The 25,553-nt window shown below is 45.6% G+C and overlaps 1 protein-coding gene across 1 annotated transcript in view; it reads right to left on the bottom strand.

Moving 5' to 3' along the window:
* The window catches only part of LOC126260759 (uncharacterized), a 1,547,391-nt gene that overhangs the window by 684,401 nt on the left and 837,437 nt on the right, over window positions 1-25,553 (bottom strand). Inside the window, exons 38-39 of the mRNA XM_049958097.1 lie at window positions 7,041-7,319; window positions 2,904-3,036 (exon numbers count right to left, since the gene is read on the bottom strand). Coding sequence (XP_049814054.1) covers window positions 2,904-3,036; window positions 7,041-7,319 — 412 coding nt within the window. The remainder of the gene's footprint in view (window positions 1-2,903; window positions 3,037-7,040; window positions 7,320-25,553) is intronic.

The following is a 25,553-nucleotide window of genomic DNA, read 5'->3' as shown; positions in this document are numbered from 1 at the left end:
GAACGTCAAGTGTAGCAGCCAACTTGAAGACATGCTGTGACGGCGCCACTCACGGGAACAGGTTGAACTAAGTTTGAAAAGAAGCGGGAAGGATGTATATACACCCTGTAAAACTTTCACACATGCAGAATGAAAACTGTATTTTTACAAAAAGAGTGTGCATTTGTTTTGGAGTGACCCTCGTATGTACTGACTCCTTCCATGACCAAGTAGTTTCGAACCGCATGGTCCCTCCGAACCTGATGAGCAAATATAATGCAGAGTGAGCAGTGCGATCGGAGCCCTTCCAGCCCGCACAACCCCACAAGTCTTTCAATTCTGAGAGAATGAAGCGTTAGTTTTAAGTACACTGTCTTCATCTTCAGCTCCTTTACGTTTGCTCGCGTACCACTCGCTTCAAGTAACTTTAAACAAATATTAATTTCAGTCATTAATGAACATAGTCAACGCATTACATCTTAAACATTAAAAGTATTCAACTAGGAACAAATCAAATATCAGTAAAGATCTTTAATGGAATTCCACAATTTGTTTCTAATAAAAAATATTAAGCCCTTATCTCTTGGACCACAAATCTCTTTAAAGCAAATCCTTTACAGTGGCGCGGAACTGAAGATTTCATCAACGTTCTCCATCTTGTTTTTAAACAGAAGATTTTGCAATATCCAACTAACACAGTTATGAAGTTTGTGAAAGACTACAGTAAATTATTTACAAAAAACGGGAAACAGAAGCAATATTTGCTTCAGTATTTGCGTATCGCGTTTAGTTTTCAAGGCATAAAGAGGGAATTTATCAAAGAATAAGATTTTGTAAATGTACATGTGATTATTCCCCATATTTGCCTCAGACACGTTGTACACAATAGTCTGATAGATATGCAGCAGTACTAATAATCAAGCTGAAAGTAATGGAAGTTAGTGGTTCATTAGTTACTTCCGTAAAACATTTCTTAGATAAGAAATAAATAAGACTTTTATTGCGATTGTTTTTCAAATGTAGGAACCGAGGTGCATCCCTTCTCCTTTTGTTATTGAACCGAAGTTACATAAACTCATTTTTTGTGCAACGGAACTAAACTCTGAGTGGTAAAAGAAAAAGTAAAACTTGAAACATTAGAACCACTCCAGTGTTGAACTCTTATTTGGACGCTGTCAGCTTCTTTTATTGTAATTTTTTTAGTTTTACATTTCTCACAACATTCATGCTCCACTAGGATACCAGGGGAGGGCGAGGAGCAGATAGCGAAATAAGGGCTAGAGTTTTTTTTAAAAAAATCTGTCGTTTGATGCTGTTATTAGCACTGTGTGTGTGTGTCCGAGCAACGTCTGTATTCATGTAGCTGTTAAAAAAAAAGAATTTTAGAGGAAACCCTGTCACGAAATGCTACAATTCTGGAAGTTTCTAAAATGTTTGCGCATTTCTGTGTATTTTCCGATATTCTGGAAAAGTAGCTTGGGATCTTCATGGCCCCAAACTCGTTTCCGCAACATTTCACGAGAGTTTAATTTTTTAAATTAAGCAAGTTATCACCTACTACATATTTTCCAAGTAACTTAACGAGCATAAAAATGTGTAACAAATGTCACTTATTTTCGACAGAGGTAACTCTACATTACAAACACTGTAGGATTCGCTCGATACGTTAGAATTTAATTTCACGATTCCGCGACTTACTAACATGCGCTGCATAACGTTAGAGGGGCTTACGACCATTGAAGTAGGTACTTTTATACGATGGCTGTTCGGAAAGTAAGGAACGATAGGTCGCGAAATGGAAACCACAGTGAAAAACATAAGAGTTTTATCTGGAACAGTTAGCTACAACTTCCAGCTGCTTATCTCCACAGTTGCCGATCCGACTTAGACGTTTGTCGTAGCTTTGTGCCAACATCCAGTACCCTCGTTATAGAAAGCAGCCGCCAGTGCTTTCCACCAATTGTCTACGCTGGCCTACAGCTCGTTGTCTGTGCCAAAATGTTGTCTTCATAGCCAGCGGATCATGTGAGGAGAGATGAAACTCAGAGGGAGACAATTACGGACTGTATCGTGGGTAACCAAACATTTCCAATTGAAACGATGCAGGAACGTCTTCATTGCCCCTGCAGAATGCGGCTGAGAATTATCTTGAAGAAGAAAACGTACGACACTTATGTAATGTTGGCTGCATAGCTTCAGGCGAAGTTTCTCACCAGGCCCTCGTACTTGTCGGGAGACACTGTTGTTCTAGGTATCTTTATGTGCTCCCTGTGTGCTCACAACTAAAGAGAACGAAGTGACGCGATCGACCGGCGTACTAGAGACACTGCCCAACACACCTGAGCAAAACTTCATCTGATTTTCACTGTAGTTTCCATTTCGAGACCGATCGTTCCTTACTTTCCGAATAACCCTCCTATAATGCGCTGCTCTACGAAACAACCAACGACAATCAGCCTAGCGTAGTATAAAGCGTAATTTTAAACTAGGATAGAGTTTATAAGTTTCACTTTCGTTGAACCGCTATTACTCAGAGGCAAAATAATTGTTTTCCGAACGAGAAACACGCCACGATGAAGGCACTGGCGCGCCATAACGTATTTAATGTTCAAACCATGTTTTTACAAGATGAGAGATGTCCACTATTTCTGGAAACATACAAATAAGCTTTCACCTCATTTAAAGTTCGTGATGTCAATAGTACTTTTATTCTTTAGATATGTACAGTCAGTACTACTACGCTAATGCAAACAGACGGGTATCGTGTACTACAGGAGTCATGTACGTATTTTCGGGGTACTCTTTGACGGCAGATGTTCCTGCAGTCACGCAAGAAAGTCGATTTAAGCTCCCAAGAAAACAGAAAATCCCTGAAAAGCAGCCGCCTCTGCTGACGGCCGGTAAGCGCGCGCGAGGTCACTGACCTTGAGGAAGTCTCGCAGCCAGAAGACGTCGGGCTTGGGGTCGCCCACCACCTCGCACTGGATGACTACGGTGTCGCCCTCGCGGGCCTCGGTCGAGCGCGGCTTCGTCAGGAACATCGGCTCCTGGGAGTACCTGCAAGCACACAACACACCACTGTACGGTGCGGCCTCAGTGGCGGTCAGCTCTCTGCGTACTTCCCCGTTCAGTCCAGTACTGGCACTCAGCTTCCAATAAGAAACAACATTCGAATGTGAGAAAACCTGTCTCTTTATTGTTAGGAAAAGATTAACTCGAAAAGAGTATCGATGTCTGTAAAAAGAAAGAAAAAGACCCAAATTCGAGCAGAGGCAAGAATGCGTAGTCTAACTGCCCTGCGTAGATTGGTAGCTGGGTAGCTTAGGGTGGTGCTAAAGATTGGGTATTATGCGACTGTAAGAACACTTACTTTTCAGACTACCATATCTATGAGTCATGTCGAAGACAGACTACAAGTGACCCTCAGTTGCAAATTTTAAAGATATGGGAAGTAGCAGAAATGAGAACAGCGAGAAACTTAACATCGAGACTGATGGTCACGAAGTAGATAAAGTTAAGGAATGGCCTACGTGTTACGTAGGCTGCAAGGGCTACTCTGAGATGAAGAGGTTGGCACAGGAGACGAATTTGTGGCGTTACGCATCAAACCAGCCATAAGACTCAGGATTCAAAAAATAAAATAAAATAAAATAAAAAAGAACATGCATCATCATATCTAGTAGGCGGTGACTAAGCATTTCTGGTGAAGAAAAGACCTACGGACACACTTTGGTTGTGCAGCGCAACGTGGTACAACAACAAAAAATTCTTTGAACACACTTTAGGGTTTTGGAGACGTAGGTAAGTACATGAAGTAGACAGTTTTGTTTTCTGCTGTTCACAACACTTTTCAGACGACAGTATATACGTATCAAGTCGAAAATAGGCTACATGTGTCCCTCAACTGTAAAGTTTGAAGGTATGGAATCAGACATGATGATTTCTTTAGTTGTGGTTTATTGATGAGTTGCTCTTGACGATGAATGGGCACCCATTCCTCCACATAGATTCGTACACCCCACTGAAAGTGCCCTCAGTAAACAGTCCTAAAGGCGAAGCCTGGACACAGCCCTCACGGATGTCGCCTAGTATCTGCAGAGATACTTTCGATCAGACAGTATGTGCTGTAAGAAATTTGCCAATATTATACATTACAACTGAAAACCAATAATATCCTGAAACTATGATGGAAGAACGTGAGAAAAAAACAACGATCAGTGTAATTTAACCTCGAAGTGGGTGTTTTTACTGCGCCGCACGCTGCTCCCCTTCTGCCAGTATTTCCTGCCCCTAGCGCGGGCTGGCGCAGTCGCTCAGCGTGGCCCGCTCATTCACTGAAACATTTCTTTGTTTATTATTATAGTTCAGGAACCAAAAATAAAGCGTATAACGAACGAACAGAATTTGTTAAAGGAGAGAATGGTATTGTTTCTCTCGCATTCTGCACATCTGCTTCTAGTCTTTTCTTCGTTGTGCTTGCCTAAATTTAGGAAAATGCGTGGCTGCAATATAAGTTGCTTTTTTTTGTGTCCGATCATGAATTTCAATCTGCTCTTTTGGCCGCCACGCTTTTTGCACGGAACGTATGGACTGAAGTAGGACGAAACATTTTCTGACAGTATTTTTTTCGAACTAGCTTCGATCCATTAGGTAGGTTAGCAACAGGGTGTCGCCCATGTCCAAACCTCTCATATTCTTGTTGTAATCCTTTCCAACACTTCACTTTTGCACTGTGTCATTATTTGAGTCTATTTCTTTGAGAGGTATCGTCTTCAAATTGCTGACAATCAGGACGTCTACCGTGTCCTTCCATTTCATCAGCATCTGCTTGTTTCTCTACGTCGTTACGCCGTCTCCCTTCATCCTTCATTTTTCGTGACGTCAGGGAATTACCTCCTGTTTACCGCAATGTTCCGAAATCCTGCATCTACTTAATCGTCAATTTATGAATGAAATGTGAAATAGCGTGCCAGTAGTCGACGTAAATAAAATTACCCTTACCAAGCAAATCATTAGGAAACTTGTAAACAATCCGAGAAGTTATTACCATGTATGGAAGTGAAACATGGACGATAAATGGTTTGGACAGGAAGGGAATAGAAGCTTTCGAAATGTGGTGCTACAGAAGAATGCTGATGATTAGATGGGTAGATCAGATAACTAATGAGGAGGTATTGAATAGGATTGGGGAGAAGAGAAGTTAGTGGCACAACTTTACTAGAACAAGGGATCGGTTGGTAGGACATGTTCTGAGGCATCAAGGGATCACCAGTTTAGTATTGGAGGGCAGCATGGCGGATAAAAATCGTAGAGGGAGACCAAGAGATGAATACACTAAACAGATTCAGAAGGATGTAGGCTGCAGTAGGTACTGGGATATGAAGAAGCTTGCACAGGGTAGAGTAGCATGGAGAGCTGCATCAAACCAGTCTCAGGACTGAAGACCACAACAACATTACCTTTTCAGTATGGCTGCCATTATAAACAATGCAAGGGTTATAGCACTCTGTCTTCAGGCCACAAGTGGCGCATCGGGACCATCCGGCCGCCGTGTCATCCTCGGAGGAGGATGCGGATAGGAGGGGCGTGTGGGCAGAACACCGCTGTCCCGGTCGTTACGATGGTATTCTTGACCGAAGCCGCAACTATTCGGTCGAATAGCTCCTCAATTGTCATCACGTGACTGAGTGCACCCCGAAAAATGGCAAGAGCGCAATCCGGCCTGGATGGTCACCCATCGAAGTGCCGACCACGCCCGACAGCGCTTAACTTCGGTGATCTCACGGGAACCGTTGTAGCCACTGCGACAAGGTCGTTGCCCCGCAAGGGTTATAGATGACCTAGAATACATTAGCCCGTGTGGTGAGAGGTAGCCTCTAGTAGAGAAAGCATAAGGACCTGCTGCTCTGAACCTCGTCACTTCCCTTACCTGCAAGGGGCAGATCGCTGCGGACGGATACGTCTGTCGAATCGACTGAGGTCGGCCAGGCTACGGACTGTATATCCGTCACGTCCATTTGAAAACTAAACTCCTCCCGAACTGCCCACGAAGGCGCAACGGTACCGACCGGCCGCCGCGTCATCCTCAACCCATAGGCGTCACCGGATGCGGATATGGAGGGGCGTGTGGTCACCACACCTCTCTCCCGGCCGTATGTCAGTTTCCGAGGCCACAGCCGCTACATCTCAATCAGGTAGCTCCTCAGTTTGCAATGGAGTGCATCCCTTTTCCCAACAGCGCTCGGCAGACCAGATGGGCAGCCATCCAAGTGCTAGCCCAGCCCGACAGCGCTTAACTTCGGTGATCTGACGGGAACCGGTGTTACCACTGCAGCAAGACTATTGGCCGTCCATTTGAAAGGTAAATAAAAAATCAAATACTCTGAAAAAGCAAACTTGTGCGAATTAAGATTGTTGCTACACAGTCGGGCAAGGGTAAAAAAAAGGTTTTGATATGTGGTGCTACAGCCTCGCGGTATTACCCGAGCGGTCTGAGGCGCTGCAGTCATGGACTGTGCGGCTGGTCCCCTGCGGAGGTTCGAGTCCTCCCTCGGGCATAGGTGTCTGTGTTTGTCCTTAGGATAATTTAGGTTACGTAGTGTGTAAGCTTAGGGACTGATGACCTTAGCAGTTAAGTCCCATAAGATTTCACACACATTTGAATATTTTGTGGTGCTACAGAAGGACGTCGAAGATTAGATGGGAAGATTGTGTAACTAATCAGGAGGTACTGAATAGTCTGGGGAGAAGAGGAATCTGTGGCAAAACTTGACTAGAAGAAGGTATCGGTTGGTATGACAAATTCTGAAAGATCGAGGGATCACCAATTTAGTACTGGAGGGAAGTGTGAGGGGGAGTGTAAAAATTGCAGAGTGGGTCCAAGTGGAGACAGCAAACAGATTTACAAGGATGTAGATTGCAGTAGTTACTCGGAGATGAAGAGACTGTCACAGGATAGGGTAGCACGGAGAGCTGCATCAAACCAGTCTTGGGACAGAAGACCACAACGACAACCAGAAGGTGACACCTGGTGGAACGTGGAACGTAATGGAAGTACTCACGGTACGTCCGGCGTGAGCAGCTGCGGCGTCCGCTGCACGGAGTCGGTGGTGGCGTCGTCGTCGGTGGCGGGGGCGGCGTCGGCGCCGGCATCGGCGTCGGCGGGCAGCACGGTGACGGTGGCGCTGGTCTCTGCGCGGCCCACGGCGTTGGTGGCGGTGCACGTGTAGACGCCGGCGTCGCGGCGCGTCACGCCGCCCAGCGACAGCTGCACGGCGCCGTCGTGGTCCAGCGTCATGACGGCGCGCCGGCTCGGCCGCAGGCGCACCCCGTCGCGGTGCCTGCGGGCACACGCCGGTCACTGTAGCTGACAGAGCGGCGGCTCAGAAGAGGCAGGTGTTGCATCGAGAAGTAGGCCGCCAGAAAATAAGTAGCAAACTGAAACTTCCTGGCAGCGTAGCACTGTGCGTCGGACCGAGACTCGACGTCGGGACCTTTGCCTTTGGCGGGCAAGTGCTCTACCGACTGAGCTACCCAAGCACGACTCACGCCCCGTCCTCACAGTTTCAATTCTGCCAATACCTAGTCCCCTACCTTTCAAACTTCACAGAAGCTCTCCTGCGAAGAGAGAGATGTATGGAAGTACAGGCAGAGCTGAAGCTGTGAGGAAGGGTCGTGAGTCGTGCTTGGGTAGCTCAGTCGGTAGAGCACTTGCCCGCCAAAGGCAAAGGTCCCGGGGTCGATTCTCGATCCGCCACACAGTTTTAATCTGACAGGAAATTTCGTATTAGCGGCTCACTCCGCTGCAGGGTCAAAATTTCATTCTAGAAATAACACGAAAGTGCACATCTTTATACATCTGTGAAATCAAAATCTGGTGACGACTAGCATTCAGTACCGTCTTATATAAATCTATTGCATTCTCTGCTGTTTCCGTAAATCAGACTTCAATTGTCAGTACTCGAAGTTGGGTAAGGTTACTACCAAAAGCTTAGAAATAGCAAACTGTCGAAAGAAACAATAAAATTTGAACAATAAATGCAGTTTAGAGGAAATCGCACATCTTTATACATCTGTGAACTCAAAATCTGATGATGCGTATTATTCAGTACCGTGTTACATAAATCTATTGTATTCTCTGCTCTTTTCGTAAATCAAAGTTCGATTGTAAGTACTCGATGTAGGGTAAGGTTACCACCAAAAGGTTCGATGGGAAGGTTCGATTTCTCTGCTGGTATTGAGGATAGGTGCACACTCATGATCGTTACGTGCACCCTGTGTTGCAAAAGATTCGCCGTCTTAGTCGCGCGTTGTTGCACGAAGACACAAAGTGACAGTGAAAAGGTAGGATTTTCATTATGTTGATGAAAGTGTCTAATGTTAGTGTCGGCCGTTCTGGCCGAGCGAAGGAACTGATGACCTCAGATGTTAAGTCCCATAGTGCTTAGAGCCATTTTTCTCTAATGTTAGTGAGTGAACCGTCGTACTGATAACAGTGATTAAATTTCTCCAGCCCACATTGGAAACTAAGACCAATTCACACCAATTTGTCATATTCACAATATAAAATTGTGTGCTGCGGTCAGAGACTAAGTATTGTTAATCATTGCACTGCGAGTTGTCTTGAATGAACCACCTCGAATTTTCTCTATACTTAAGGCTAACTAGGCGACTGTGAACAAAGTTTTTGTAACTGTTCTCGTTATATGTTTCCTAATAATTTCTAAGTGTTTTGATATACACTCCTGGAAATTGAAACAAGAACACCGTGAATTCATTGTCCCAGGAAGGGGAAACTTTATTGACACATTCCTGGGGTCAGATACATCACATGATCACACTGACAGAACCACAGGCACATAGACACAGGCAACAGAGCATGCACAATGTCGGCACTAGTACAGTGTATATCCACCTTTCGCAGCAATGCAGGCTGCTATTCTCCCATGGAGACGATCGTAGAGATGCTGGATGTAGTCCTGTGGAACGGTTTGCCATGCCATTTCCACCTCGCGCCTCAGTTGGACCAGCGTTCGTGCTGGACGTGCAGACCGCGTGAGACGACGCTTCATCCAGTCCCAAACATGCTCAATGGGAGACAGATCCGGAGATCTTGCTGGCCAGGGTAGTTGACTTACACCTTCTAGAGCACGTTGGGTGGCACGGGATACATGCGGACGTGCATTGTCCTGTTGGAACAGCAAGTTCCCTTGCCGGTCTAGGAATGGTAGAACGATGGGTTCGATGACGGTTTGGATGTACCGTGCACTATTCAGTGTCCCCTCGACGATCACCAGTGGTGTACGGCCAGTGTAGGAGATCGCTCCCCACACCATGATGCCGGGTGTTGGCCCTGTGTGCCTCGGTCGTATGCAGTCCTGATTGTGGCGCTCACCTGCACGGCGCCAAACACGCATACGACCATCATTGGCACCAAGGCAGAAGCGACTCTCATCGCTGAAGACGACACGTCTCCATTCGTCCCTCCATTCACGCCTGTCGCGACACCACTGGAGGCGGGCTGCACGATGTTGGGGCGTGAGCGGAAGACGGCCTAACGGTGTGCGGGACCGTAGCCCAGTTTCATGGAGACGGTTGCGAATGGTCCTCGCCGATACCCCAGGAGCAACAGTGTCCCTAATTTGCTGGGAAGTGGCGGTGCGGTCCCCTACGGCACTGCGTAGGATCCTACGGTCTTGGCGTGCATCCGTGCGTCGCTGCGGTCCGGTCCCAGGTCGACGGGACATCGATGTACTGTGGAGACCTCACGCCCCACGTGTTGAGCAATTCGGCGGTACGTCCACCCGGCCTCCCGCATGCCCACTATACGCCCTCGCTCAAAGTCCGTCAACTGCACATACGGTTCACGTCCACGCTGTCGCGGCATGCTACCAGTGTTAAAGACTGCGATGGAGCTCCGTATGGCACGGCAAACTGGCTGACACTGACGGCGGCGGTGCACAAATGCTGCGCAGCTAGCGCCATTCGACGGCCAACACCGCGGTTCCTGGTGTGTCCGCTGTGCCGTGCGTGTGATCATTGCTTGTACAGCCCTCTCGCAGTGTCTGGAGCAAGTATGGTCGGTCTGACACACCGGTGTCAATGTGTTCTTTTTTCCATTTCCAGGAGTGTATATATGTAAATATATATATAGTGTTCGAAGGCGACATTTCTCCTTTAAGCCACCTTGATTTGGAATAAGTGTTATTCGCAGATTTGACATGAAAAAAAATGCTAAAATAAAATATTTGAATCGTATTGACACTAATTTGTTACGACGCCCGACGATTTTATTACATATTTTCATTTGGTAGGCCACTGGCAGCAAAAAGTGGCTCTGAGCACTATGGGACTTAACATCTGAGGTCATCAGTTCCCTAGAACTTAGAACTACTTAAACCTAACTAACCTAAGGACATCGCACACATCCATTCCCGAGGCAGGATTCGAACCTGCTACCGTAGCAGTCACGCGGCTCCGGACTGAAGCACCTAGAACCGCTCGGCCACTTAGGCCGGCCACTGGCAGCAACCTTTGCCTATACATAGCCTGCTGGTGCAGATGGAAGGCCCTTTGTCCGCCATAACATAAATTTTCGCATACTGTGGTTGGTTCTAATGTAACGTAAGAAAAAATTTCGGTTACAACGTAAAATTGCTTCAAATTACGCGTCTCTATTCATAATCGCCTTTTACTCAGACGAATCAGCCGAAACTTTATGAGCGCTGCCCACTGCGAGATGGCAGGTAGCCTGGTGCTGATGTGACAAGAAAAGCGTATCACCGGAGCAGAGGCGGACGTGATGTTATTCCGGTGTGGTACGGCCTCAAAGTATGGGAACCCGCAGACATAAACAACTGTGGCATAGAATTGCTATGAGGCGGCGCTTGGAGACAAGCATCTCGAAACGGCGAAGCTGATCAGCTGCTCGTGTGCTGCTGTCGAGAGCAACTATCGAAAGTTGTTGAATGACGGCGTTACCACGGGTAGGCGACAACGTGTTGGACGCTGATGGCTCATCAGCAGACGGTCCTCACGTATTAGGACGTTCACGCTGGGACATCATTAACTACGACTGCAGCGGGGTCGGGATTATCGAGATTCGACTTGGGTCGATGGAAACTCGTCATCTCGTCCGTCGAATCACGTTTCTTGTTATACCACGTCAATGGCGGTGTCAAGATACGCCATCGTCCAGGCAAGCGGTTGCACGAAACACGCACCGCGCTACGGATTCAGGCCGGTAGCATGGTATAATGTAACAGGAAACTTTCAACTAGGCTTCCACGGGACCTCTGGGGTGGTAATCGAAGGCACCCCGACAATGTAGACTATGCTAACATTACTGCGGACCACCTGCATCCCATCACGCTTCATGTCTTCCCCGACGGCGGTTGCATATTATGTCACGACAAACTGTCCCCCTCACATGTCTTCCCACCATTTCGCCTGATGTGAATCCACTACAGCAGATGTGGGACGCTATGAGGCAAACGCCGACAAACCAGTGGCCCGCGATTTGCAGCAGTCACGTGACCTGTGCGTACACATTTGACGCGACTTCCTTCCGGAGACCGACAAGTAACCTGTCCAAGCCACACCACGCAGAGTGGCTGTTCTGCTGCGTTCCAGAGGAGGACCAATGCGCTACTGATCACGTGGTCGCAATATTCTGGCTCGTCACTGCATATTTCAGTTATCAGTTCTCTCCGTGTGATTCAAGATTTTGCATTTGCTTTGGCCTTTAGCAGTTATTCCAAGCATTACTAGCATTTACTGAAAGTGACAACCATCTCCCACCCGAAGTGACGTAATAGGTTTTGTGGCGCACAGCTTTCACGAACTAACACCACACAGACTGATGTGAGACCACTGCTCAGCTCAGTTTTTGACACTTTCGTTGAAATGAATTCTGAAGCAACTCAGGCAATGCAACGAATGTTGTTGTTGTTGTGGTCTTCAGTCCTGAGACTGGTTTGATGCAGCTCTCCACGCTGATCTATCCTCTGCAAGCTTCTTCATCTCCCAGTACTTACTGCAGCCTACATCCTTCTGAATCTGCTTAGTGTATTGATCTCCTGGTCTCCCTCTACGATTTTTACCCTCCACGCTGCCCTCCAATGCTAAACTTGTGATCCCTTAATGCCTCAGAACATGTCCTACCAACCAGTCCCTTCTTCTTGTCAAGTTGTGCCACAAACTCCTCTTCTCCCCAATTGTGTTCAATACCTCCTCATTAGTTATGTGATCTACCCATCTAATCTTCAGCATTCTTCTGTAGCACCACATTTCGAAAGCTTCTATTCTCTTCTTGTCCAAACTATTTATCGTCCATGTTTCACTTCCATACATGGCTACACTCCCTACAAATACTTTCAGAAACGACTTCCTGACACTTAAATCTATACTCGATGTTAACAAATTTCTCTTCTTCATAAACGCTTTGCATGCCACTGCCAGTCTACATTTTATATCCTCTCTACTTTGACCATCATCAGCTATTTTGCTTCCCAAATAGCAAAACACCTGTACTACTTTAAGTGTCTCGTTTCCTAATCTAATTCCCTCAGCGTCACCCGAATTAATTTGACTACATTCCATTATCCTCGTTTTGCTTTTGTTGAAGTTCATCTTATATCCTCCTTTCAAGACACTGTCCATTCCGTTCAACTGCTGTTGCAAGTCCTTTGGTGTCTCTGACAGAATTACAATGTCATCTGCGGACCTCAAAGTTTTTATTTCTTCTCCATGGATTTTAATACCTACTCCGAATATTTCTTTTTTTCCTTTACTGCTTGCTCAATATACAGATTGAACAACATCGGGGAGAGGCTACAACCCTGTCTACACAGGTAATTTCTTTCAACTGAAAGGTGGCGTTTGAACTAATATAGATAATCATCTTTGTTGACATTGTCATCGTTGGAGACGATCGATCTGTCGCAGGTCTTGCGGTAAAGACTGAAAATCCTCGAAGTCAATGTCGCAAATAAATTTCTAATCTGATTGCTAGATTCACCTACACGTGAGCCACCTTCAGATATTACGTAGCTGACCGGTCTCCTGTCGACTGACTGGTCAACTTCATCATGTTGACTTCGACCATTTTCAGTCCTTAATATAAAAATTACGACTGATCGTTTCTCTCCTACGTTGACAATGTTAATAAACACAATAAAACTGTCAAGTCGGGCGACAGGAGACTTCAAACGACTACGTAATATCTGAAGATATTGTGTGTAGCTGAAACCAGCAATCACACTAAAAATTTGTTTCCGATCCTGACTTTGAGGATTTTCAATCGTTAATACGATAAATATTAATTAAAACGTCGGTTCAGGTACCTCGATACCTTATGAAATACTTTGCCAATATCTGATTCAAAAATTCAAATGGCTCTGAGCACTATGGGACTTAACTTCTGAGGTCATCAGTCCCCTAGAACTTAGAACTACTTAAACCTAACTAACCTAAGGACATCACACACATCCATGCCCGATGCAGGATTGGAACCTGCGACCGTAGCGGTCGCGCGTTTCCAGACTGTAGTGCCTAGAACCGCTCGGCCACTCCGGCCGGCACAATATCTGAGTCCTGATATGAATTCTATGAATGGAACTGAATTTTCTGAAACATATCAGGTGTCCCTCCGAGAGCCGCCTGGCGCGTTATTTTCTGGTGTTTTGCCAGATATCTGCAGTTTCGTTTTTCCAATGTCTAGACAAATTTTGGACCTCTCTGTCAAAGTGGCACGTAAAATTCCGCTCATTTCGTAACGGGTAACAAGCCGACGCTTTCAGTCAACAATGGGCGTGTCATGAGAGCCCCGATAAGCCATTTTTGTCGGTGCTGACACCAATTAGACGCTGCAAAAACGAAATTCCAAATATCTATCGAAACTAGAGAACATGTACATGATGATTGTTGGGATGCACAATACGTATATATTTTATTCAATTTCTTTTCTGAGCTTTTTTGTAGGTTTTCGTTTTTGTATGTTTTTAGTTCTTGCACTCACTTCTCAAACCCGTTCACTCAGTCTGCTGTAAACACGATTCGCAGGATTAACAGGCAGGCACGTAGTTGAAAGCATCGGAATGCTTAGAGGAGAGATTTACACTGCAGCGAAAGTCAAGTAGCTTATAATGAGGCTGAAGATGATGGTGATGTTGATGATTGGGATGCATTTCAATATATGAACGTGAAGTTTGGGCCCTGTCATGGCTTCAGTCAGATAAAGGAATATTTATGGAATAAATGAAAAAATTAAATATCCAACGGTATTATTCTAAGCACCCAAAGGATATCGGCGAGCAACTTCCTAGTCTCTAATAGGTCTGTAATACATGAAGTTGATAACTGAAACGTACTGTTCGGAACGGTATTCCGCTGAAATCATGTAAGGTTGCTGGCTGTCGTCAGTGACGTAAGCATGCGACACCAGGGACCACTTGACAAACTCTCTCTTCCCCGTGGTGCTCGGTCGACGAGTTCGTCGTAGTTTGGCAGATATATTTAATTTAATCGCCGAGTGCTCTTCCCACCGCCCTAGTCATCAGCTAAGCCACAGCAGTAGAGTCGAGTACGGTGCACAATTTTGTTCTTTGTGTTAACGTATTGTAACTGTTTGTGTATCGTACTTTCTGAAAATGAGAACCAATCCAGCATTATTTGCCTAAACGGACGTGGCAAACCGACTCAAAACCACAGTCGGGCTGGAGAGACCAACGGCCGCTAACACGTCTGATTCACCAGTGACCAGCTAGTGTGATCAGCTAAGGTGTATCTGATGCTCTGAAATGAGATTCCTTCAGCTAAGGAGTGTGATCAGCTAAGGTGTATCTGATGCTCTGAAATGAGATTCCTTCAGCTGAGGAGTGTGATCAGCTAAGGTGTATCTGACGCTCTGAAATGAGATTCCTTCAGCTAAGGAGTGTGATCAGCTAAGGTGCATCTGATGCTCTGAAATGAGATTCCTTCAGCTAAGGAGTGTGATCAGCTAAGGTGTATCTGATGCTCTGAAATGAGATTCCTTCAGCTAAGGAGTGTGATCAGCTAAGGTGTATCTGATGCTTTGAAATGAGATTCATTCAGCTAAGGAGTGTGATCAGCTAAGGTGTATCTGATGATCTGAAATGAGATTCCTTCAGCTAAGGAGTGTGATCAGCTAAGGTGTATCTGATGCTCTGAAATGAGATTCCTTCAGCTAAGGAGTGTGATCAGCTAAGGTGTATCTGATGCTCTGAAATGAGATTCATTCAGCTAAGGAGTGTGATCAGCTAAGGTGTATCTGATGCTCTGAAATGAGATTCCTTCAGCTAAGGAGTGTGATCAGCTAAGGTGTATCTGATGCTCTGAAATGAGATTCCTTCAGCTAAGGAGTGTGATCAGCTAAGGTGTATCTGATGCTCTGAAATGAGATTCCTTCAGCTAAGGAGTGTGATCAGCTAAGGTGTATCTGATGCTCTGAAATGAGATTCCTTCAGCTAAGGAGTGTGATCAGCTAAGGTGTATCTGATGCTCTGAAATGAGATTCCTTCAGCTAAGGAGTGTGATCAGCTAAGGTGTATCTGATGCTCTGAAATGAGATTCCTTCAGCTAAGGAGTGTGATCAGCTAAGGTGTATCTGATGCTCTGAAATGAGATTCCTTCAGCTAAGGAGTGTGATCAGCTAAGGTGTATCTGATGCTCTGAAATGAGATTCCTTCAGCTAAGGAGTGTGATCAGCTAAGGTGTATCTGATGCTCTGAAATGAGATTCCTTCAGCTAAGGAGTGTGATCAGCTAAGGTGTATCTGATGCTCTGAAATGAGATTCCTTCAGCTAAGGAGTGTGATCAGCTAAGGTGTATCTGATGCTCTGAAATGAGATTCCTTCAGCTAATGAGTGTGATCAGCTAAGGTGTACCTGATGCTCTGAAATGAGATTCCTTCAGCTAAGGAGTGTGATCAGCTAAGGTGTATCTGATGCTCTGAAATGAGATTCCTTCAGCTAAGGAGTGTGATCAGCTAAGGTGTATCTGATGCTCTGAAATGAGATTCCTTCAGCTAAGGAGTGTGATCAGCTAAGGTGTATCTGATGCTCTGAAATGAGATTCCTTCAGCTAAGGAGTGTGATCAGCTAAGGTGTATCTGAAGCTCTGAAATGAGATTCCTTCAGCTAAGGAGTGTGATCAGCTAAGGTGTATCTGATGCTCTGAAATGAGATTCCTTCCATATACGAGGTGTGGCTAGAAAAAAACCGGACTAGTACTGGTGAAACAATAAAACGAATGCAATAAGGCTGAAAGTCGCGTGGCCTGTCACATGACTCTCGCTCCGCCTACTGCTCGAGTTTCATCTGCCTCCTGCACTCAGTCTGCCCGTGGCTTCTGTTTTAAGTAGTTTACGTTTTGTCTGTGCGTCGGAAAATGTTGAGTGTACAGAAAGAACAGCGTGTTAACATCAAATTTTGTTTCAAACTAGGAAAATCTGCAAGTGAAACGTTTGTATTGTTACAACAAGTGTACGGCGATGATTGTTTATCGCGAACACAAGTGTTTGAGTGGTTTAAACGATTTAAAGATGGCCGCGAAGACACCAGTGATGACACTCGCACTGGCAGACCATTGTCAGCAAAAACTGATGCAAACATTGAAAAAATCGGTAAACTTGTTGGACACTTTCCTTGTCAACTCCTGTTAACTCAGACACTGCTCTGATTGTTAAACGGCGATCTTGTCGAACAAGTTTACCGATTTTTTCGATGTTTGCATCAGTTTTTGCTGACAATGGTCTGCCAGTGCGAGTGTCATCACTCAACATTTTCCAACGCACAGACAAAACGTCAACTACTTAAAACAGACGCCACGGGCAGACTGAGTGCAGGAGGCAGATGAAACTCGAGCAGTAGGCGGAGCGAGAGTCACGTGACAGGGGACGCGACTTTCAGCCTTATTGCATTCGTTTTATTGTTTCACCAGTACTAGTCCGGTTTTTTTCTAGCCACACCTCGTATAACACCAAATCACTCCTAGACAACGAGATGAATAGCATCAGTCACGAACTTAAGATACACTGAAGAGCCAAAGAAACTGGTACACCTGCCCTATAACACGTAGGGCCCCCGTGAGCACGCAGAAGTGCCGCAGCACGGCATGGCATGGACTCAACTAATGTTCGAAGTAGTGCTGGAAGGAACTGACACCATGAATCCTGCAGGGCTGTCCGAAAATCTGTGAGAGTACGAGGGGGTGGAGATCTCTTCTGAACAGCACGTTGCAACGCATCGCAGATACGCTCAATAATGTTCATGTTCAGAGGAGTGCTCCTGGAGCACTCTGTAGCAATTCTGGACGTGTGGGGTGTCACGTTGTCCTGCTGGAATTGGCCAAGGCCGTCGCAATGCACAATGGACATGAATGGATACAGGTCATCAGACAGGTTGCTTACGTACGCGTCACCTGATTCGTATCTAGACGTATCAGTGGTCCAGTATCACTCCAGCTGCACACGTCCCACACCATCACAGAGCCTCCACCATCTTGAAGAATCCCCATGGATTCATGAGGTTGTCTCCATACCCGTACACGTCCATCCGCTCGATGCAATATGAAACGAGACTCGTCAGACCAGGCCACATGTTTCCAGTCAACAACAGTCCAATGTCGCTGTTGACGAGCTCGGGCGAGGCTCAAAGCTTTGTGTCGTGGAGCCATCAAGGGTACAAAAGTGGCCTTTGGCTCCGAATGTCCATGTAGATGATATTTCGTTGAATGGTTCACTCGCTGGCACTTGTTCAAGCCGCAGCACTGAAATCTGCACCAATTTGTGGAAACGCACTTGCGACACGCTGAGCGATTCTTTTCAGTCATAGTTGGTCCCATTCTTGCAGGATCTTTTTCCGGCCGGAGCGATGTCGGAGATTTGATGTCTCACCGGATTCCCGATATTCAAGGTACACTCGTGAAATGGTCCTATGGGAAAGTCCCGACTTCATCGCTATCTTGGAGATGCTGTGTCCCATCGCTCGTGCGCCGACTTCAACACCACGTTCAAACTCACTTAAATATTCGTAACCTGCCATTTTAGCAGCAGTAACCTATCTAACAACTGAACCAGACACTTGTTGTCTTATATAGGTGTTGCCGACCGCAGAGCCGTATTCTGTCTGTTTACATAGCTCTTTATTTGTATTCCCATACCTATTCGAGTTTGTCTGGCGGTTCAGTGTATAAGTTTACCGACTGTCGTCACTGATGTAAGCATGCGACACGTGGGACTGCTTGACCAGCTTTCTCTTCCCCGACTTTACCACGTGGTACAGGGTCGATTAGTGTAGTCGTGATTTGGCAGGTTTGTTTAATTTAGTCGCCGAGTGCTCTTTCTGCGGCCATGCTCATCAGTTAAGGTACAGCAGGGAAGTTGTGCGCGACGTTTATCTGTCAACAGAGGCCGGCCGAAGTGGCCGTGCGGTTAAAGGCGCTGCAGTCTGGAACCGCAAGACCGCTACGGTCGCAGGTTCGAATCCTGCCTCGGGCATGGATGTTTGTGATGTCCTTAGGTTAGTTAGGTTTAACTAGTTCTAAGTTCTAGGGGACTAATGACCTCAGCAGTTGAGTCCCATAGTGCTCACAGCCATTTTTTTTTGTCAACAGAGCACACATTGTTCTTTGTGTTATCGTATTGCAACTACTCCGTACTTTCTGAAGTACGGCATCATTTGCATAAACGGACGTGGAAAACCGCCTAAAACCTACAGTCAGGCTGGCCACCCCAACGCCCGCTAACACATCGCTTCGGTCTGGCTTACCCTGCCATGCAAGGTATACGATGTTGCCTAAAGTGTGACCGGCTAAGAGGTACCTGATGCTCTGAGATGAGATTTCTCCCGTATATAGCACGTTACTCAGGAGTTTGTCCAACAAATGGCATATCGCACACCTATTAAAATGATCTTGCAGTGTAACCCCAAATGAAATCGTCGTTTAGATGAGCAATTTTGAGTCCAACAGACGTAATTATCGAAGAAGTACACTACTGGCCATCAAAATTGCTACACCACGAAGATGTGCTACAGACGCGAAATTTAACCCACAGGAAGAAGTTGCTGTGATATGCAAATGATTAGCTTTTCACAGCATTCACACAAGGTTAGCGCTGGTGGCGACACCTACAACGTGCTGACATGAGGAAAATTTCCAACCGATTTCTCATACACAAACAGCAGTTGACCGGCGTTGGCTGGTGAAACGTTGTTGTGATGCCTCGTGTAAGGAGCAGAAATGCGTACCATCACGTTTCCGACTTTGATGAAGGTCGGATTGTAGCCTATCGCGGTTGCGGTTTATCGTATCGCGACAGTGCCGCTCGCGTTGGTCGAGATCCAATGACTGTTAGCAGAATATGGAAACGGTGGGTTCAGGAGGGTAATACGGAACGCTGTGCTAGATCGCATTGAAACGGTACAGTAGTTTTCGCTCCATAAGCAGTAGGTTTCGCTGCTCGCTCGCACCGGGAAATAGAAACAGAGGCGGCTCCGCAGCCAATTTTATTGCACGACGCGGCCGGCCGCGGGTGCAACAGAACCCATGTGGACGGGTGGAAAGAAATGTGTCAGGCGTCATAATACGTATTTATATGTCTCGTGAGTTATGCATCTCTTGTACGTGAATGTGAATCTGCACATGAACTTTCCTAATCCTCCTCACACCTTTCCGTAAAGCGTGGTCAAATCTTAGTTGGGAAGTAGTTCTGTAGTATAGTAGTGCCAACCTTACTCCTGGCTAGGGGATCAGAGAGACAGCACAGGCAGGTAAAAGTCAAAGACGTTCCAGTGTCACAAGATTTGGTGTGGAGAAGTTGGTCACGACCAAGTGGTTCGACCATCCCCTCCACCGGGGCTCAGGAAGACGTCTGGGTGCCCGCGATAATCTGGGAGTGTTACAGAAGACGGGTAAGTGAGCAGACATGCCCTCAGTGCGTCTGTCTCAATGTTCAAGCATGGAAGAGAGGTATTTGAATATTTGTACTAATTCTTTTATTTCCATCTTCAGATTGTGTAAGGAAATGAATGTTCTCGTTTAATTTCGGAAATTTGACCCCCTGTGTTAATGTATCTGGTCCCCAGTTTGCTTGTTATCCTCCTCACGTAGTGGATGTCCTCCGAAAAACATTGGGAGGCTTTGGTGGTATACATTTGGCCAACGCATATTCCGTCTTGCCCGTAGAAAACTGCGTGCAGTATGGTATGTAATATACCCGAGCTATAAGTTGTAAAATTGTAATATCTGTAAACTGGAACAATTGCTGCAATCGCTGTAAAATCGAGTGATAATATTTAAATTAAATACGTAATCAATTGTCATCAATCTTTAACGTACCTTAAAATCACAAAGAAGTCAAGTTAAATGAATTCATTTAAAATAAAAGGTACATAATGCAAGGACCCACACATCAGCGTGTGATCCCTCCAGCTCCTTGCCTAGTAACGTACAGAAAGGGCACGCTCTCCAGGTAGCGCTCTCAAGCTCCCCTCCCCAGTTATCCGTTGCGCAATTTTGATTCAGGGCTTGACGACATCAACTTTCATCTGGCGTCCCTAGGCAAGGAGGTTAGACGGTAAACTTTCAGTATCACTAGCAGTCGAGATGACAGGCATCTTATCCGGATGGCTGTAACGGATCGTGTAGCCACGTCTCGATCCCTGAATCAACAGATGAGGACGTTTGGAAGACAACAACCATCTGCACGAACAGCTCGACCACGTTTGCAGCAGCATGGACTATCAGATCGGAGATCATGGCTGCGGTTACCCTTGAAGCTGCATCACAGACAGAAGCGGCTGCGATGGTGTACTCAACGACGAACCTGGGTGCACGAATGGCAAAACGTCATTTTTTCGGATGGATCCAGGTTCTTTTTACAGCATCATGATGGTCACATCCGTGTTTGGCGACATCGCGGTGAACGCACATTGGAAGCGTGTATTCGTCATCGCCATACTGGCGTATTACCCAGCATGATGGTATCGGGTGCCATTGGTTACACGTCTCGGTCACCTCTTGTTCGCCGTGACGGCACTTTGAACAGTGGACGTTACATTTCAGATGTGTTACGACACGTGGCTCTACCCTTCATTCCATCCCTGGGAAACTCTACATTTCAGCAGGATAATGCACGACCGCATGTTGCAGGTCCTGTACGGGCCTTTCTGGATACAGAAAATGTTCGCCTGCTGTCCTGGCCAGCACATTCTCCAGATCTCTCACCAATTGAAAACGTCTGGTCAATGGTGGCCGAGCAACTGGCTCGTCACAATACGCCAGTCACTACTCTTGATGAACTGTGGTATCGTGTATCTGTACACGCCATCCAAGCTCTGTTTGACTCAATGCCCAGGCGTATCAAGGCCGTTATTACGGCCACAGGTGGTTGTTTTGGGTACTGATTTCTCAGGATCTATGCACCCAAATTGCGTGAAAATGTAATCACATGTCAGTTCTAGTATAATATATTTGTCCAATGAATACCCGTTTATCATTTGCATTTGTTCTTGGTGTAGCAATTTAATGGCCAGTAGTGTAGTGATAGTAGTAGTAATAATAGTTTTTGATGCAGATGACATAAACACATCTTCATGTCTTCGTAACGAGTTATGAGACGTCTACAGGACAACATCAGTAAAGAGTGCACGCAAAGGGTTGTGCCGGATGCTATAAAAATGAAGAACACTACCGACGTCATTGTATTAGCTGGCAAACTGTTTTACAAAGAGAATATTCCTACGAGCAATGCACGCAGACCTTCATAGCACATTAAGAGTCGTAGTATGGGAGGTGGAGCGTTTGGATTACGAGGTCGTAAACCTGCCCCGCACACAATGGCTGCACTCCAGAGCCTCCGGTTCGAGGCCCGTTAGCCGGCGATGCGCGCGCAGAGATTTACAACGGCGCTGCCCACACCTGTCTGCATGCGGGACGGCTCCCAGTCTTACTCCTCTGACGTCACTGACCGCGGGACGTGAATTCGCTAGTTACGGGAACAGTTGCTTGAGTGACGCCTTACTGCAAGACACTGGTAACAAGGTGAAGCTGGCGTGTGTACCTTGAATGTTGTTTGGTACACCTCTGTGTAGTCCGTTACCTTCCTGAGAATCGAGAATCGGCCACCGCGTCAAGTTCTAGAGAGATTTCACCTTTTACTCCTGCTGGAAGCTGAAATCACCTTAAATGCACCTCTATGTATCACTTAATTGTTTGAGTGCATGTTCGCAGTACTGTGACTGCATTCTGTCTCGGTGGAGCTGAGTCTGTGACCTCTACAGCGAAGTGGTGGGAGGTATAGCGAGGGCGGCGGCCGCTTCGACGCTTATAACAGCCGGCACGGTAGCGAGGGCGGAACACAAGAGATGCCACCTACTTCTATGGCTGTCGTGGGTACGAGGCTATGACTAAAAATGCAGTTTAATCATTAATAAATATAAATGGCGATGGATGAAGGGCGCAATGCGGTTCTTACATGTTAAACTCCGTAGTTATCGGAAGACGGTAACTCAATAACGAAAATAGAAAGAGAGGTGATAGGAGATATGTCAATAACTGCCAACTTGTTTCATTGCTCACATCATTTTCTAAAACTTTTGAGATGGTGATGTACTCAAGAATAGCGAAATGAAATGAAATGTCGTGTGACCAGGGCCTCCCGTCGGGTAGACCGTTCGTCTGGTGCAAGTCTTTCGATTTGACGCCACTTCGGCGACTTGCGCGTCGATGGGGATGAAATGATGATGATTAGGACAACACAACACCCAGTCCCTGAGCGGAGAAAATCTCCGACCCAGCCGGGAACCGAACCCGGGCCCTTTGGATTGACAGTCTGTCGCTCTGACCACTCAGCTACCGGAGGCGGACTCTAGAATAGTATCTTACCTGAGCAACAGTAATACCCTCGGCAAATCACAGTCTGGATTTCAGAAGAGTTCCACTGCTGAGAATGCCATTTACATGTTCACTCACCAAGTTTTGTAAGCGTTAAATAACACGATAGCACCGGACGGTATTTTCTGCGAACTGTCTGAGCCACTTAACTGTATGAATCACAATATTCTCCTAGATAAACTAAAGTTTTATGGGAGTAACGGTATCGACATCCAGAGGATAATGCTATAGTTAACGAAAAGAATACAGAAAGCTGTGTTTAGTAATTCAACCAATGTAGTCCGGGGACGTAATCCTGGCTGGGATGAAATCACGTATGGGGTTCCCCAAGGCTAAATCTCAGGTCCACTATTGTTCCTTATATATGTAAGCGATCTTCCGCAATAAGGAGAATTAGTTCTTTTTGCAGATGACGCTAGTATTGTAATCAATACAAGCATACATACAGTAACAGAAGAAATGCTAAACAATGTCCTCAGAAATATCATGGACTGTTTTCTGCGAATGGTCTCATCCTCAATTTTAAAATACACAAGATATTCTATTCTGCACATCTAGGGGTACTACATCAGCCGGACGGTGTGGCCGTGCGGTTAAAGGCGCTTCAGTCTGGAACCGCGTGACGCTACGGTCGCAGGTTCGAATCCTGCCTCGGGCATGGATGTGTGTGATGTCCTTAGGTTAGTTAGGTTTAATTAGTTCTAAGTTCTAGGCGACTGATGACCTCAGCAGTTAAGTCGCATAGTGCTCAGAGCCATTTGAACCATTTGGTACCACATCAATTATAAATGTAACACATGCTGAGGAAATAACAAATAGGGTGGAAATTTCAAAATTCTTGGGTGTAGTACAGATGAGAATTTAACACCGAAAAAAACACATTTCAGAACTCTTAAAACAAGTTAATTCAACCACATTTGCACTTAGATTCATTGCAAATCTTGACGAGACCCAAATCAGTAAGTAGATGTATTGTGCATATTTTCATTCAATAATGTCATAAGGAATAAAGTTCCGAGGCAACTCATCTTTAAGAAAGAAAATCTTCATTGCTGTAAGCATAATATGTGGTGCTCGCCCTCGATCATCTTGTAGATATTTGTTTAATGAGTTGAGAATTCTGTCTACTGCTTTGCAGTATATTTATTCCGTCATGAAGTTTATTGTAAATAATCCACTGCAGTTCAAAAGGAGCAATGATGTACATAATTAAAATACCAGAATGAAAACTGACATTAATTAATCCACATTAAGACTGTCTTCAGCACAAAAAGGGATGCACAATACCGTAACCAAAATTTTTGATGACTGACCCACTGACATAATATGTCAGACAGACAGCAAAATAAATTTTGAAAAGCAACTGAAAAATTTCTCGTTCACAATTCCTATTCCGTAGAAGAAATCCTATTATTATAATGTGTAAAACGTGGTGGGTAGGTATTACAGGAATTACACACATTCGTATATTTAATAAAAAAAATTTAAAAAAATTATAAACGTTCAGCATGTAGCCATTTTTACAGATTAATTTGCAATGTGAATGTAAAATGACTTGTTACATATCAGTACGATTTACCGTGCAAATGATCCGTGGAACATAAAACTAACTGACTACCTTAACAAGGAAACAGTAGACCACTTCGTGGGGGAAAAGAAGCCACGTGATTGGCCTGTTAAACCCCCTTTCTTGGGAGATGGAGGAAGACCGTTTCGAACGATAGGAACGATCACTTGCCTTGCTGATCTGGAGGAAGATGGATTTGCTTCAGATTGAGGACCTTGCAACATTTGGCATTCAAAGTAGACGGCCTGCCATATTGGACAGTATTTTCATTAAACCTTTTAGTATAGTAATAGATATCACCCTTAGGATGTTCACTATATTGTATTTTTAGTTTAACAGCGTCTTTGATCCAGAGAAGTGATTAGTTATGAACTGTGAAAATATGTTTAACGAGCATCTCAGTAAAATTTTGTACTGTACTTGATGTTTGCTATCTAGGACGTATCCCAGTAGCGTCGTTGTTAATGTGATAGACTAAATTATTCCAGAACCTTTGGTCACAGCACCCAACCATCTCTCTGATAAAACGCGTTCAGAGCATATGATGCGATATGAACATCTGCTGTTACAATTGTCTAAGGCGAAATTTATGTGTTGTTCAAAATGGTTTGCCGGCCGCGGTGGTCTCGTGGTTCTAGGCGCGCAGTCCGGAACCGTGCGACTGCTACGGTCGCAGGTTCGAATCCTGCCTCGGGCATGGATGTGTGTGATGTCCTTAGGTTAGTTAGGTTTAAGTAGTTCTAAGTTCTAGGGGACTGATGACCACAGCTCTAAGCACTATGGAACTAACACCTGAGGTCATCAGTCCCCTAGACTTAGAACTACTTAAACCTAACTAACCTAAGGACATCACACACATCCATGCCCGAGGCAGGATTCGAACCTGCGACCTTAGCAGCAGCGCGGTTCCGGACTGAAGCGCCTAGCACCTCTCGGCCACAGTGGCCGGCTTATGTGTTATAAAAGAAGCGTGAGAAGTAGCAGCGACATTCATTCTCGCCGTTTAGTACAAGTTTATATTTACTCGTATGTCAGCACTATTTCTCAGCGCTAGTTTTGAGAAATCTGCACACTTGCTTCTACTATGTCACAA

This window comes from Schistocerca nitens, chromosome 5 (assembly GCF_023898315.1).
Source record: "Schistocerca nitens isolate TAMUIC-IGC-003100 chromosome 5, iqSchNite1.1, whole genome shotgun sequence".
Classification (NCBI taxonomy): Eukaryota; Metazoa; Arthropoda; class Insecta; order Orthoptera; family Acrididae; genus Schistocerca; species Schistocerca nitens.
This window is presented reverse-complemented; position numbering and strand designations above follow the sequence as displayed.